The 16896-nt window shown below is 34.2% G+C and overlaps 1 protein-coding gene across 5 annotated transcripts in view; it reads right to left on the reverse strand.

Moving 5' to 3' along the window:
- Window positions 1-16896, reverse strand: part of unc-13 — a 762035-nt gene that overhangs the window by 168814 nt on the left and 576325 nt on the right. For all 5 annotated transcript variants that reach the window (XM_069816083.1, XM_069816079.1, XM_069816080.1 and 2 more), the window contains exon 4: window positions 8570-8660. In XM_069816083.1, coding sequence (XP_069672184.1) covers window positions 8570-8660 — 91 coding nt within the window. The remainder of the gene's footprint in view (window positions 1-8569; window positions 8661-16896) is intronic.

Genomic DNA, 16896 nt, shown 5'->3' on the forward strand with positions numbered 1-16896 from the left:
TATATTAAGTGAACGAAGGAATGAATAAATGACTAATTGATTAAGTGATTAAGTAAATAAATAAGTATATACATGAATAACTAAGTAAATAAATAAATAATTAAATAAACAAACGGGTGAGTGAATGAATGAATAAATGAATAAATAAATAAATAAATAAATAAATAAATAAATAAATAAATAAATAAATAAGTAAATAAATAAATGAATAAAGCGATAAATAATAAATAAATAAATAAATAAATAAAGCGATAAATAAATAAATAAATAAATAAATAAATAAATAAATAAATAAATAAATAAATAAATAAATAAATAAATAAATAAATAAATAAATAAATAAATAAATAAATAAATAAATAAATAAATAAAGCGATAAATAGATAGATAAATAAATGAAGCGATAAATAGATATATAAATAAATAAAGCGATAAATAAATAAATAAAGCGATAAATAAATAGATGAGTAGATAAATAAATAAATAAATAAATAAATAAATAAAAAAATAAATACTAAACCACTAATATGACATAATGTAATTTATGTGAGTACCTCAAGCGTTCAGCAAATGAATAGACTTGATCAATTCATTAAATAAATCTCTTGATTGTATATGCACAAAAACCTTTCAAATCATACCGCCATAATACATGACAGTCATTTAGTTGTGCGTACTGGCCAAGACGGTCAAGATGCGTCTATTCGCTGGAGATTCGTTTGATTTGTGGTGCGGGTTCCGAAGCAGATGATTTGGTATTTACATTCTTTAATAATGACTAGTAAAATTCAATTGAACACACTACATGTCTTTTCTATAGAAATATTGTAATGGTACGCCATATTTTTTGTGTTCCAAAATTGAAAATATTGCAAATCTTTTCATGAACAGACATTATTTTATTAATATATAGGCCCTACTTTTTAAGATGACAAAATCAAGTTCCAGAATTTTGTCCCAGCTTATGATATATGAGAAATGGGAAAGTAAAAGGGAGAGGGATAATCCAATAATTGAGATAGGGGTAGTACATCTATTTCACAAACGGATAGTTGGCCACATAACATTTAAAACACCCCATCACACGCACATGTATATATAAACTATGGTCGACCTTGAATGGATAGCTATGGCAGTTATACTAGTATATTGCAGGAGTGGGAGGAGAAATTTCATTGTGGAAATGACTATACATGTACTCCGAAACAAGATCGATATGCATACATTATGTGTGAAGACCAACGCAGCACATAAACAATATTTCAAAGTTAATTATTGCATGTTGTACTGTCATTTGATGCTTCGATATCGTAGTAATTTAAGCAACTCTTCGTACATTAAAACACTACCACCTGGAACTTTATAAAATAGAGACATTCTGTCATGTAGCCTATCTAGAATAATTGCTGTTTCAGCCTATTTTATAAAATAGAGACATTCTGTCATCTAGACTATCTAGAATAATTACTGTTTCAGCCTATATGCTTTATTCACGTAACTGTTACACACATTTTATAATTTAAGGAAAATAAATTGGATTGTCAACCGCGTCTTGAGGTTTAGATTGCTTCCTACTTTCAGGTTCTATATTCAATTTCTTATTGAAAGAAATATGAAGGGTTGTTTATTTTGTCAGATCCTTCATATCTGGTTATTTAAAACAACTGAGCAAGGAGTTCCCCGAGCTACCTGCAGGCAGATTGTTTACTGCCACAACTAAAGTCAAATGAACGTCGAAATGCTGGTATTGAAAAATACAGTATATAAATTGTAAACTATTTATTATAGCCTATATTAATTTTATGAAGTAAATTATGCTAAAATAGATAATAATATAATATGGGTCATATTCTGTTATAACTTCATGAAAAATAAAATCAATTGTACAATAATATTTTATAATGGCTGCAAAATTTTTACAATAATAATCTCGATTATGATACATTTCGACGGACAATCTATTCTCCTATAACCAATAAATACCGAAATCAAAGTTTCTCGTCGTAGGGACAGAGAACATCTACGAAAATGCCAATTCCTGAAATCTACTTGTGAAAATGATCGCTATTGGAAAGCTAGAAACCTAATTGGACAATGATATAAAATATCAATAACATATGCAATTAAAAAAAAAGTTCTCGCCATTTGAATTGCTCCAATACCCGCGTGTAGGCGCGCGCAATCACACACACAATAAGCCAATCACACAAAGTTACTACATAGAGCGCAAAATAATAAAAAGAAACGATATATCGACTGACATTAAATTTGAGATAAACTTAAAATACATTTGATTCTATGTAGTGTATTTTAAATAATAACCAATCGTTCAGTTACTGAGGAAAATAACCGGTTATCAGATTAAACCGGCAAGCAAGAATAACCGATAATTAACCGGTTAACCGCATGAAAATAACCGGTTGTCAAAATAACCGATTATTTTTGCCCATCCCTAGTTGAAGTTGGAACTTTTAATCTGTTTTAATTCCGAAATATTGTTGGAAAATTTGGATCAGTCACATGGTACAAACAAACAATTCTGGTAGACTAAAATCCGTAAAACATAAAATAAATGGACAGCCCATGGATGTCCAAGACTGACTGCTGATCTCATGTCCACATGTCTCAGCAGACGTAAACGATAATCCCAATAGTACGGGAGTAACATGTAGTTAGCACGATCATCTCCCCAGCCGTTATAGCTGCATTGTGAAACAGGATTTCGATATTGTCTGTAGCTTTCCAAATTCATGATGATGCTCAGTGGACACTGGTCTCAAAGAATGAACTTTCCTGAGAAAATTTCTTCTCCCATGGGAACTCGAACCAGAGCTTAGTTGGTATAGCTAGTTGAATACATGACGTCTTAGTCTACATAACTATGGTGAACGTACCCTGATTTTATCTGGAGGATAAGTAAAAAATTTCAAATATAGAACATGCAGTATGAAAAATTTGCAAGGAAACTGCATATAGAAAGTCACTTCCATAACACAGGGCATCTGCAGCGAATAGGGAAAACAAAGAATGGACACTGAGCGAATTTTCCTGTTTTGTTTCTCCGTACGCCGGCGTTTAGTTCCACTTTCAAGCGCTAGAGGTTAGTATAATCGAGCACACGCTAAGATAATAATTGAGTATAAGAGTTGAGACACAGGATCCAAACATCGCCTACCTTATTGCATAATCCAGTAACGCTTTGCTTCAAATGAATTCAAGTTAACAGCTTTTCCTTATTTCTCAGTGACAAACTAGTTGTAATAATATTTTTTTATGTTATGTATGTAATAAATTATATTATAACATAATATAATACATTATAAAATTATGTATCAAATTAGTTTAATATTTGTATACAATATAATATAGGTATATAGTTTTACTTCTCATAGGAGTTTTGTTTTTCCATTTTCAGCGCTATCAAATTATTACAAATTTTAATTGTTGTTGCGGTCAACGTCTCAACTCTCATTATAAAGGAAATCTAGAGTCTAGACATTATAGTTAATGACGGATTTATTATTTCATTGTCCAATTTATTTTATTTCAGTGCATAATATACCTAGATGTATTAATTGTATGCGTTATATTTCCGCTGTGTCGACTGCTAGCTGGTGTGATGTTAGTGCCAACTCCAGGGAGAAAGCAGAATCTCACGCTCAAACTGGTTTAAAGATAATTGAAATCAGTCATGCTACATAAAAGGTACCGACGCGAAGTGTCCATACTGTATAATTATCTATACGTTGGCATCTGCATATTCACCAGATGTTAATTTTGCTGATTTTCTGTTGTGAGGTTATCTAAAAAATAATTTTTTATCCTTCCAGTACCGGGAAGAGTCTAAGAGAGAGATTATAAATTACCGAGGAAGGGAAAGGCGGTTATATTTGTATTTTATTAAATCAATTATAAACCCTATCATTTTGTGACTGAATTGGTGTTTATTTTAATGTAAGCCTTACTTTTAAAACCGTTCAATCAATTTCAAAAGCATTCCGACTTTTAAATAACAAATACATCGCATTTAGAGAATCGGACGCCCAAAGCAGTCTTGAAGATTGATACAGTGAGACATTTTCGGTTCTCGATGCGTCGTAATCTAGTCATCTATTAGGGCGGGTCTGTGCAAATCTCGTGGTGGATAATTTACTTTCCCTTACCTCGAGAGATATTTGTGTTGTCTGCTAGTTAGACAAGTGAGTGTGGGAGTAAACATGGTATCAGAATTCATTACGACGTGGGAGGTACACAAGAACTGGCGCGGGGAAGCGTTGCCAGCCGCGCGTTATGTGCGAGATAAGAAACCGGCGACTACCCCGGTATTATGTTAGTTCATTATTGGCTTCTGAGAACAGGCGCCAACTCTACACACAAACAACATTTTAAAACATGTTTGAAACAATTTCGAAAACAGAATAGTTCATTTTACACCAACAATCTCTAGTGGTTTTATTAAAAATTTGTAGGTACAAAAGTCTAACTTCAAAGTGAGTAAGAAAAGGCTGATAAATTTTGTCTCGAACCCTCTTGCAGGGACAGGGTTCTTTTACATGTCGTAATAAAATACACGAGACTCCTAATTTTATTAGATCTTTCCATTTTCTTTTAATTTCACTTGTTGCATTTTTTAGATATTACATCATCATTGGAGCTTTAAGGTGTGGAGTAAATAAAACATAACTTATTATAAACATTTTTTGTTGTATATTTGACGACACTGTATTTAGAGTCGATGGAATTTATGACAGCTAGATGGTATTTGGCGAGTTCTTTCCGCTCTATCTGAAAGTAAATTCATAAACCGATCTTTATATTCAATAGTTGATCTTCTATTATTCTGAAGCCACTGGATCTACATTGGTAAAACTTCTTTCGTACGGTATCTATTTGATTCCATTCTTTGTATACAGAGTGATTCACGAGGATTTACCGTCCTTTGCGAAGCTTTATTTCTGAAGACATTTTGAGCAAAAAATGTCATATAAACATAGTTCTTATTCTCATTATTTTCAGAGTTACACTAATTTAAAGTTGTTTGTAAAATACGTTTTTTTCTTTAGTTTGAAGGTAAAAGAATAATACAAATAGAGAATGAACCATTCAGAAGTATCATTTCTTTAATTGGAAAGTATTATGAAGCTAAAATGTGCTGTGAAGTCCTTAGTTGCTTCGTACATACATCTTTTTTCTATTTTTAACTAGAAAATCACTTTACTCTTACGTACTTATCGCAACAATTATTGCAAATCACACCATTTCCACCGACTTAATTATGTGCAGTTCAATTTTGCATCCTAATTTACAGTCTTGGAGAGTTTACAACACATTTCGAAAAAATGTCGCCGTCCGCTTGAGTACACTTGGCCGCACGCTTATGAACGGCACTCGTGGCTCTACGTAACTGCATACGGCTATCTTTGATTTCTATAGCGCTCGCGCTGGCTGCTGACTGCACGCTGACCAAGATCACGCGTTCACAGCAATGCGTGCCAATAACGAAACGTAACTTTGTAAATATTGAGAATAGGACCCATGTTATATGACATTTTTTGCTCAGAATGTCTTCGAAAAAGGACGTCTTGATCTTTTGCCTATCTGCTGCCATTATTTCTGGCCACTATTTCAATATCCAGCAATGTCATGTAAAATATAAATGCGTTTCTCGTTACATTATTTTGAGAATCTTTATTTGTATATAAATTTTTTGTTCGAAATATACTTATATTCCTTCCTGTTTATCATGTTTTTGTTTCTTTTCATCTATTTCCAATTTATATACACTATTTTTGTTATTAGTATTTCATTTAAATATAACTAGAGCAAGTTAGAATTTTAATTAATATCCATAAATAATTAATTAACCTAAACTGACTACAAGGTTGGCATATCGATCTTGTTTAGAGCGTGGGTGTTCATTGTTTAAGATCGCACCAGAACACTTTGTTTGACGATATACAGTTTGTCCGTGTATTGTACACTGCGAGGCTGCTTGTGTGGAGCGGTCTATTGTCTTCCAGGTTGTGCTTTGGTCACCGGGTGCTACTCTATCAGATACCTTAAGGGAAGTGTTCCAAACTTGTCATTTACAATACAGCAGTGAACTCAGAATTGCCACATTTCTCCCCCAAGAATTATGGAGAAGAAATGACGTAATAAACACCAGGGCTGCAGAAATTCCCATCTCTATCATTGTAACAACAGTCATAGTGTCTTCATGAAATTATTCAAGATAATTAAAACAAACTGACACTTGAAGCATTGACAAAGCTCTATTTTGCTTGGAATGTAGCAAGTCTAAGCAAGTTAAGACATTATATCATTAAGAATTCTTTAAAACATTATAAAACTCTTACTCTAGTTCAGTTATGGAAGGCGGGCTTGTCATTTCGCGGACATGGGTTCGATCTATGATTATGCTTACAGCGATATTATTGGTGCAAAATTTCGCAAGTTGCATTTTTTCCAGTGTTCTTTCTTTCAACTTCAAGGAGATTTGAGTGCATCCCTGTGAATTGACAACGTCTCTACATGAATCTGAGTTATGGATATCTTCTTTGGAATTAGGATTATGTAAAAATTACTGAAACACTAAAAACGCAGCGAACAGGAATAGTGTTTGAAACCTTTGGTACTGTCCGTCCGAGTGGTTATGTCGCAGGGTAATTGAAATGAGGGAATCACGTGAATGCTACAGACCGATTATTTAGTACCGACAGCTCAGTGACGCGAAAAAGGGAAAGTAATAGGAGTAGTGGGGAGAGTTCCGGAGTAGAGATAAGGGCGAGCGGTAGGTAAAGAAATGCAGTACAGCTTAACTGTACTAGAAACATACCGCTATACCGCACGCATGACATCCGATCGCTCCGAAGGAGCAGGCCTGAGTGGCGCAAGCGCTAGAGGCACGGTCTGTCTCTACCGCTTGCTCCGAAGGGCTGTGGGTTCGAGTCCCGCCTCGGGCATGGGTGTTGTGTTTGTATTAGTTTAAGTAAAAAGGAAACAAATTAAAGAAAACAGGAAAACAAAGATAACTTCGGTAAACGGCCTCTGGCCGGTCTAAAAAAAAAAAAAAAAGGCAAGCGAGTGACTAACCCAAACAACCCTTGGCGTAAGTAAATGGACTCGCCTGAACCAGGCGCACATCTCCGGCGACTGTCAGGACTAAATAATCGTACTGTACTTAACGGGGCCCTTTTCTTTAAATTATCTTAAACAGTTGCATAATAATACGTAGACTTCCAATTCCGAACAGCAGTATTTTTCAGAAAATAACTAAGACTGGGCAGCTACAAGCCTTTACAGAGGGGCAGAAAGGGGTGGGGGAAACAGAGATGCGACATAACCACTCGGACGGACAATAGAGAACATCAGTTTTCTAGGAATGAGACCAGCGTTTCTAAGTGAAATTGGTGTTAGACCGTGATTGTGGAAGATTTTCGCGGGATATTTTATTAGTTGGTTATGTAACGACGCTGTATCAACTACTCGATTAATTAACGTCGATGAGATTGGTGATAGCGAGATGTTATTTGGCGAGATGAGGCCGAGGGTTCACCATGGATTACCTGAAATTTGCCTAACGGTGGAGGAAAACCTCGGAAAAAATCCAACCATGTAATCAGCCCAAGCGGCAAGCGCCTCAGCCGATTGAGCTACACCGGTGGCTTGCGGCTATTTCCATTGACGTTTTGGCATTCCACAATATTTCCTGTACTTCATGATATAGTAGACACTTCTAACGGTATAACTCCGGCAAGTGAAGACGGCTAAGTAATATATAGTTTCGGCGAGTTTCACATGAAGGGGAATGCTCGAGATCACAAAATAAAAAATTTCTATTGTTGGAGGAAAGATGTTTTCATTTTTTAATATCATTATATTAGATCGGTTGTAGAAGAATAGTTTATTTCCGTATTTCATTATTACTACTTCAAAAATACTGGAAACAATTCTGGTGATTTGGAGAATATTCGGCATTTTCCCTACATTTCACTACGAATAAGCTACTTGAAGAATGTTGTATAAAATTTAGATGTATTAAGAGAGATTGTTGTCTTATACTTCACTGTTAGTACGTAGTTTAAAAATACGTCATGGAATTTGTACGACATAAAAACTATTTCCGAGATGAAGGAAGAAATATGTAGGAACCTACAATTCAAAAATAATATCAACCATATTTTCATTATAACGGTAGGAGTACTAATTTATGAGATAAAACCACATTTGTATATGTAAATACGAGTATATATAATAAATATTTGCTTCAAGTGTCATATTTCATGCACATATAACATATTTAAAATTGTAAAAGAAACCCCAATTAACTGCCGACAAATCATTAATTACACATTACAGATCTAATGCTACGACAACTGATACTTCAATATTATATTATTTTTAATGATATACCTAGTTGAGAAAATCGAGTCTTTAGAGAGGGTGGAGTTCTGCCTAACCCTGGTGGTGACATTTCTTGTATATGTGCAGGTATGGGGTAATTCTGCGCGTGTATGTCTACATGTTGGCGTGTATTATGTTACAGACTTGAATTGTAATTAGCTCTTACCAATTCGGAGACGAGAGGAATGGACTTCCTCCTGGGTCGAATATCTGGCATGCTGTCGATGTTGCTGTAGAAAGGGTTGTCTCCAGGATGCCTGAAACAAAACAACTTGGTGAAATACTGTGTATTTTTTAACTGAAGGAGAAGATAATAGTGAATTGTCCACAAGATGATTCAGTTGCGAAAAATAGGTAAACGTACGAACTTAGCAATATTTTGAAAGTTGGTTCTATCTTTATCTTCAGGTGAATATCTATCACAGGGAAAATGTATATTCCCATTTGCTCGGGTTGTTAAAAACTATTAAGTCCATGGGAGAGTCAGTCACGCTGATATCGATATAAATGGATAAATACACATTTACATGTTCACATTAAAATGAGAAAGAATATGACGTAAGAACCTTCAACTATGGAGCATTCGGAGTTTAGAAAACACCATCGGCTATATAGGCGTTTTCTTAGCGGACCTCCCCTCTCTTTGTAATATAACTAAATCAGTTATTTACGTATTTTCTAAAATATATAAAATAACAGAAGTAAATATACATACTGGAACTAAGCATTGCTTCAAATAGAAACATTTTAAATTGCTTATAATAGTACATTATGCAACGAGCCTATAATGGTAGTAATTAAGACGCGAGTATGTTTATGAAAGGAGCGCAAGCGAGTTCCATAATTTTCATACGAGAGTCTTAATCACCATTATAGTCAAGTATCATACGACTTTTTATGCTCGACCATATTTCTAACTTGAAATTATTCATAAGTATTCATGTTACTGTTATCTGACTGAGGAGCGGAACTGACCTTGTACAATACCTCGTAAATTGTGAGATGTGCGCAGACGCGAAAGTATTGATTTTTTCCGAGAAACATATGTCGACATTGACCTTGACATTGAAAAACGATTTGACAAATTGAATTTATTTGAATATTATTTACAATTAACGCTAATTATTATAGTAACAGAACTGACTTTATTTCAAATATTGGTGATTTATTGATTTATTGTTGTCTTTCGATTGCATATCCGAGAATAATCGATACTTGCGCTTTCATATTGCTACAATGGTATTTTCTGATTGGTGGAACACCTGAACTTTAATGAATAGGTGTACTTTAATGAGATACATTAAAGGGCCGCTACCAGGTGTATAATTACTACATTTCGGCATGGTCGAGCATAAATATATATAAGATATTAGTTTATTTGTATTTCCAATAAGGGAATAAATAAAATAGATTTATTTCTGTTATTTTATATACGTTTGAAAAATATGTAAATAACGTATCTTATTTATATTACAAAGAGAGGTAATGTCTGCTAAGAAGACGCCTATAATATGTGTAATGGTATTTCCTAAACTTCGAATGCTCTATACAGGGCGTTTAAAAAGTGTCGCATATTTTTACAGGCGGTAGCATTGGTCGAAACTAGAAAAACGTTCCTATAAACATATGTCCGGAAACAAATATCTGTTGAGATATGGACCATGCTGTATTGTGGCCTACGATACCCGCCTGTCTGTTACGTAGACACTACAGAAGGTGCTCTATGTAGTTACCACGCATTATTACACATGCTTCAGCCCTTCTCAGTGAATCACGAACTCTTGCGGCCACATTTGAATGTTGTCGGATTTGCTCACATGCATTGGATACACGCTCTTGTAACGTTTGTACGTTGTCGATGAGTGTGGCATACAGTAATGTCTTTAAATGTCCCCATAGCCAGAAATCCAAAGGATTTAGAACAGGTGATCGGGGAGGCCATGTTACTGGATCTCCTTGACAAATCCATTGCCCATTAAACCTCCGGGTTAGTATTGTCATATAAGGCGTAGAAAATGGAGTGGTGCCCGTCGTGCATAAACAGCAAGACAGCCTACACTGTAGGCTACTGTACGTACTTACTAACTTACGTAAAATGATAAACTCCGTAATATCCTGACCTTTGTTTACTACTACATTCCCTGTTTACTTCTGTTGAGGGATGCTATCCACTCTCAAAACATGCATCATTGTTTTGGGAGTGATGGTTACTTGCCAGTCAGTGAAAGTTAGGTAATTTTTGGTAATTATGTTGAGATAATATCTCTCATAATAAAGGCACTGCATTAAGGAAAGAAGAACTATCGCTGTATGGCTAGAGTTTTAAAGGATTACGAAACACACCTCCATAATTAGATTAAAACAAGTGAAAATTTAGAGTGACATGATGGCACAGCATGAAAGAAAAAAAGATAGTCTAGTCTAAATTGTTTCGAATTTTGGATTTCTCCATAACCTAAGCGTAAGCTTCCAATCAGACCTGACAGAAATAAGAGAAAGAAAGCATAATTAACTGAGGAAAGTCTAACTTCCGCTGCCAGAAATGGCTTATTTAAGCGTCGTATAATTTGACTTCGTTATAATTCGCTTCATAACAGTAACTTGCATCCGAAGTTGTATGATTGAAATAGGTGATCGCAAAAGAGTACTCTCTACTTGTAAGCACAATGCAGAAAATTAATAATACAAACATAATTCCGTAGGCGGGAGTCATGACTTTTACGTAACGATAAAGTAGCATATGTCAGCCTTTTCGTAAGTCGCTGTTAAGATCACAGATCATTTTCTTCAAATAAGTATTTAGTTTAGAATATTTTAATTTTGAAATATTTTGTAAACACACAATTTCTCACAAAGTTATTGCAAAATTAATTCAATTTCACCTTTCGATTGTAAATAGACATCTGGATGTCTTTTCAGTTTGTGAAGAAAGTGTCTTTTATTGATACAGAAATCACATAATAGCGATTAAACTGTGAAGAGATATGGCAAGCTAGTACAAATCCTTTCATATATAGATGGAATGAAAAAGAAAATAGAGTTGAGCTGAGGAAAATAAAGGAATTAAGATTGTTCTCTCTTTGTGAAACTAGGATTTTCATTCAGAATTTATTTAGAAGAGAAATGAAATTACTAGGCACGCCCTCACAAAGTATGCAAATGGAATTTTCCTTATGCCATTATTAAAAACATCACCTCTTCATCTTTCTGTGTCATAACCTCTGGGGATCAGCAAATTAATGTGGTTTTCTGTAAAAAATAACAAAATGCTATTTATATTTTGTCTTCCCACTTCCTTTATAAATCATAATTGCAAACTTCGCTAATGGAAAAGAAAATGACTCACTGCAATAAATTTTGTTACAGAAATGTGACAAACTAGAATCCCAAACGTGATATAAAAAAAAATATATAATATCCGTCTTAACATACTGGGTATGGGTATGGATAAAATAAAAAAAAAACTACTTTGAAATTACACAATGCAGAACTGCACACATTGTATTCTTTACCTGACATAATTGGGAACATTAAATCCAGACGTTTGAGGTAGGCAGGGCATGTAGCACGTATAGACGAATTCAGAAATGTGTATAGAGTGTTAGTTGGTAGGCCGGAGGGAAAAAGACCTTTGTGAGGCCGAGACACAGATGGGAGGATAGTATTAAAATCAGTCTTAACCAAGCAACCGAGTGTGGAGGTTCATTTGTGCAAGTGAGTGGAAGTAAGCGTAGCAGAGGCATTGACTTGTGTAATAAGTGAAAGACGCCGGTGTGAAATGGAGGATTTTGAAATGAAACAAGATTTAGTAGCATTGAAGGAGATCATGGTGGAGATGAGGAAGAACATGGAAGAAATCCAACACGAAAATGAATATTTGAAAAGCAAATAGGAGCACTTTGAGGAGGAAAAGAGAAGAAAGAACTTGATATTTTTTGGAGTAGAAGAAAAAGGAAAAGGAACATAGTGGTGAAATATACGAGAAAATAATAGGAGTGTGTTGAGAGTGTTTTGGAGTGGATTTGAGCGACAGACAAATTGTGGAAGTATTTAGAATAGGGATAAGGAAATAAATTTAAATCGTAATCCAGATCAAGTTAAATTTAAATCGTAATCCAGATCAAGTTAAGCCTACTCTAGTTAAATTCAAGAGCTTAATAACGAAGGATAAGATCGTGAGAAACAGAAGGTTGCTAGAGAACATTTCCATCAGGAAAGACAATGACTGGAGTTGTGAAGTAAGGAGTAGAAGACGGGTTTTGGTCCCTTTCCTGAAAGAAGCTAGGAAAAGAGGCCAGTTTGCAAAACTGTGTAGAAACAATTTAAAGATTAAAAACTTGATCTTTAGTGTAGAAGAATGTCTCGAAAGCATTAATGAGTCGGAAGTACATTCGGAAGAAACTGAGAAATATAAGAGTACTCAAGGAGAAATTAGGGGATTAGTGTCGAGGTGCATTGGAAACGATATCAGCTTGGGCAATATAAATGAAAATATCAAGGTAAACACGACACGGAGTTCATCAGACAGACATGGAATGCGGAAAGAAGTAACCTTAAGCGATCGAGAGAAGCCTATGATGTCATCTGACAAGAAGGAAATATCAACACGTAGCGGAATTCTTCAAACGCGCCAGAATAAAATTCGTGTAGTCAGCATCTTGGGGTGATTCCGAGGCCAGTACGAGAGTTGCGAAGTCAGGTAAAAACAACGACAAGGCAAGTGAAGAAAAATGGAACGGATCCAGGGAGCAGTGATGAAGGAATAAAGGTGAATAGTAAAAAGAAACATGATTTAAGGAGTTGGTGTAGTGGGGAAGTAGTGGGAGAAAATACAAGAGAAAAGTAGATAGTAGGAGGAACAAGGATATCAATAGCAAGTGAAGAGAGGGGACAGTAGTGGAGGAGTAATAGATAGATAGGCTGGTGAATGAGAGATGACAAGATACATTTAAAGGGAACATGAGTGGAAGAGAGAATGAAGTAAGTTATGACTTGCATAAATTTGCTATGTAATAAGGTGGGATGGCACTGTATAGAAAATATGTGAAGTACCATCTCACCGAAAGTAACTGGTTAACGACAAATATATAATCATATCATATCATATCATATCATATCATATCATATCATATCATATCATATCATATCATATCATATCATATCATATATATCATATATCGTATCGTATCGTATCGTATCGTATCGTATCGTATCGTATCGTATCGTATCGTATCGTATCATATCATATCATATCATATCATATCATATCATATCATATCATATCATATCATATCATATCATATCATATATCATATCATATCATATCATATCATATCATATCATATCATATAGGCCTATCATATATCATATATCTCATATAAGCCTATCATATATCATATATATCATATCATATATCATATATATCATATCATATATCATATACATCATATCATATATCATATACATCATATCATATATCATATATCACATCACATCACATCACATCACATCACATCACATCACATCACATCACATCACATCACATCACATCATATCATATCATATCATATCATATCATATCATATCATATCATATCATATCATATTAAAATGGATTTGAGGAAGGTGGAATATGATTGCGGAGACTGGATTGATCTTGTTCAGGATAGGGAGCAATGACGTGCTTGTGTCAGGGTGGCAATGAACCTCCGGGTTCCTTAAAAACCATAAGTAATTAAGTAACTAGTGAAAATTTCATCAGAAATAAAACAAAAGTCAATGTTAACAATACAATCTTAAAATACAAAGGCTTTGCATCCTGCACCCCACCACACCATACTGAGTATGTGCTGTTATGTAAAACATTAGTAAACAAATTTCCATAGCAACGAGTGAAAGAAGTTGCTAGACCTATTTACTGCACAGAGATGCATATTGTTTGCTAAAATTAAAAGCTTTACAGCAGTGTAGCCGTTGTTCTCATTGTGTGTATAGAGTTGAGCACGTTCCTAAGTACGAGTCAATAATGCCGTGGTATAGTTTGCTCAAAGGGACAAGCTCTATTTATAAGCCACACACTGGAGTCCATATGCGTGTGACTGAAACAGAAGTTGCTGTTGGTGCAGTTATGGTAGCGACCCGCAATAAAAGTCTGAGGTGATTGTCAACAGAGATGATTAAGCCACAGACAATGCTTGATAGCAACAGGTGCGGTCGTAGTGGGCCAATGAACTCATCATTATCTTTTTCATCTTCATAGATTGACCCTTCAGGCTGTTCCGATCTTATAACGTAATTCAATTTTCAAACTGATCCTACCACTTTTTCCTTGGCGTGTCTGGATTTCCGTTTTCCACTGGTTTGTATTTAATAATAGTTTATGTTTATATTTTCAGTCGTTCATTCTGTGTTTCTTACATTTACTATTGTATGTTCTTATTTTGTTTGTTGATTTAAAAACGTTCAATTCCTGTCTGAGAACTTCGCTTTTCATTCTGTCTCTTAACATGTCGTAAGAACATCATTTCTACGTTCAATTCTCCTTTGTTTACTTTAGGTCAAGGTGCAGGATTCAGAGACATATAACTTTACAAAATTCTATTTCGTTTCTTGTCTTTTATTTTATTTTTAAGATTCCTTTTATTGTTTCACATAACTATGTTTTCTTTTAATTGTTGTTATCCGCATTCCTTAAAAAATATATAATGTAGCCTAGATAATTAAAATTGTACAATTGAAGGATTCAGAACCATAGTGGACCAAGCGCCATTTACTAAAACCGTAGAAAATGAGGGTTAAATTGAAGTTATTACCAGAATTCAATGGAAACATATAGCAAGTAATATAAAGTATACACATTAAAACTAAATGATATGTCAATCTTCATTAAACTATGGTGTTCACTTAACTTTAATCCTTGCTTTCTCCGTTTTTAATAAATGGCGCTTGGCCCACTATGGCTCTGAACCCTTCAATTGTTCAATCTTTCTTCCTTTTAATACTATTTTTGTTTTGTTTCTCGTCCTTCACAGAGTAACATTTTTGTTTTATTCATTGATATCTTCATCTATTTGGTTTAATTTAAATGCGACTTATTGTAAGTTATTTTCAGTGTTACATGTTATTAACTGATCACCAACAAGGAATCTAGTCTTTATTTTTAAAATGCCATTTTTAAATCATTCTACCACTTTTGCACGAAGTTATGTACATACATATATACACACATACATACTCTATTTATGTATAAACTGTATATTTAAATCTTTTCATTTTATCCATACCCCAATGGATTACTTTGTATAAAGAAACATTTTGAAAATAGTTGTAAAGAAATTAACTTAACACACGATTTAAATAGACCTACTTGTTTTCAGAAAATTAAAGAAATTTAAAAATAATCACAGTCATAATCGTTATTATGTAGATTCAGTACAGAAAGTTTAACATGTTTCTCGCGAAACTAGTTTCTTAGACGTTCAGCCTAAGAAAAAGTATTAACCTTATAGTTTAGCGGAAGTTCTAGCTTTTGCTTTGTGCTGGCAGGAGAAAAAAAAACATAATCGGATAAATTATGGTAATTTAAAGAGAGTATTAAGATAATATGTAGGCTATAAATATTTACATATATTTTATATTCATATATGAGGACCTCGTTGTCTTCATTGAATAACCAATTACTATATGTAGTCTCAAATAATAGACTACCTATATATAAACATTTTATTGTAACACCTGACTTGCCGCTGTGATTGACTCAAGTACCGTTTATAAGCATAAGCCAATTTTCCCAAAATAGCATCGTCGAATACACACACACATTCAGATTTTTGTACAGACAGCATTTGTTTTCTGCTATACTCTGAAAAATTGTGCAAATTAACACATGCGCATTACCCCTATTATAAACACAACTAATTATACGACATTGTGAACCGTTGAAATCAAGATGATATAAAAAATTGCCCAATAAGACACTAGAGGTCGATTGTAGAGCAATCTACAGGTAAGTACTCCAGTCCATGGAATGTATCTCTCACTAGAGGTCTTTGAAATTGAGTTTATTTGCGCCAACTACATGTGTCAACAGTTTGTGTAAGTTGTTCATATGTGTAAACGGTACTACATTACGCATGTAAATGTCACGTGATTGCTGCATACTCTGTCAGAGAAAGCTTGGTCAATCACCTAAGCTCCAAAGTCGGTATTTATCGGGCTCGGTTATTATGTCGTAGGACTAAACCAAATCTAGTGTTTTTAGCTACACGAATTTAATTTGGATTGTGAGTACTTCAAAATGAAGTACCCACGAATTGTCAATTTTTATTCGTTTGCAATAGGAAAAAATCTGGCTTATTTTGGACGGATCTCGCGGAAATTCAAAAGATATTTATAGTAATATTATGCGAGTCTCATGCAGGTTACGGTCTTGCGACTTTATTTTGAAGTATCATATTTTTTATTCTAGTCTGACATCCTATTACACTATTTGGGA

The sequence above is a fragment of the Periplaneta americana genome, chromosome 17 (assembly GCF_040183065.1).
Source record: "Periplaneta americana isolate PAMFEO1 chromosome 17, P.americana_PAMFEO1_priV1, whole genome shotgun sequence".
Taxonomy (NCBI): Eukaryota; Metazoa; Arthropoda; class Insecta; order Blattodea; family Blattidae; genus Periplaneta; species Periplaneta americana.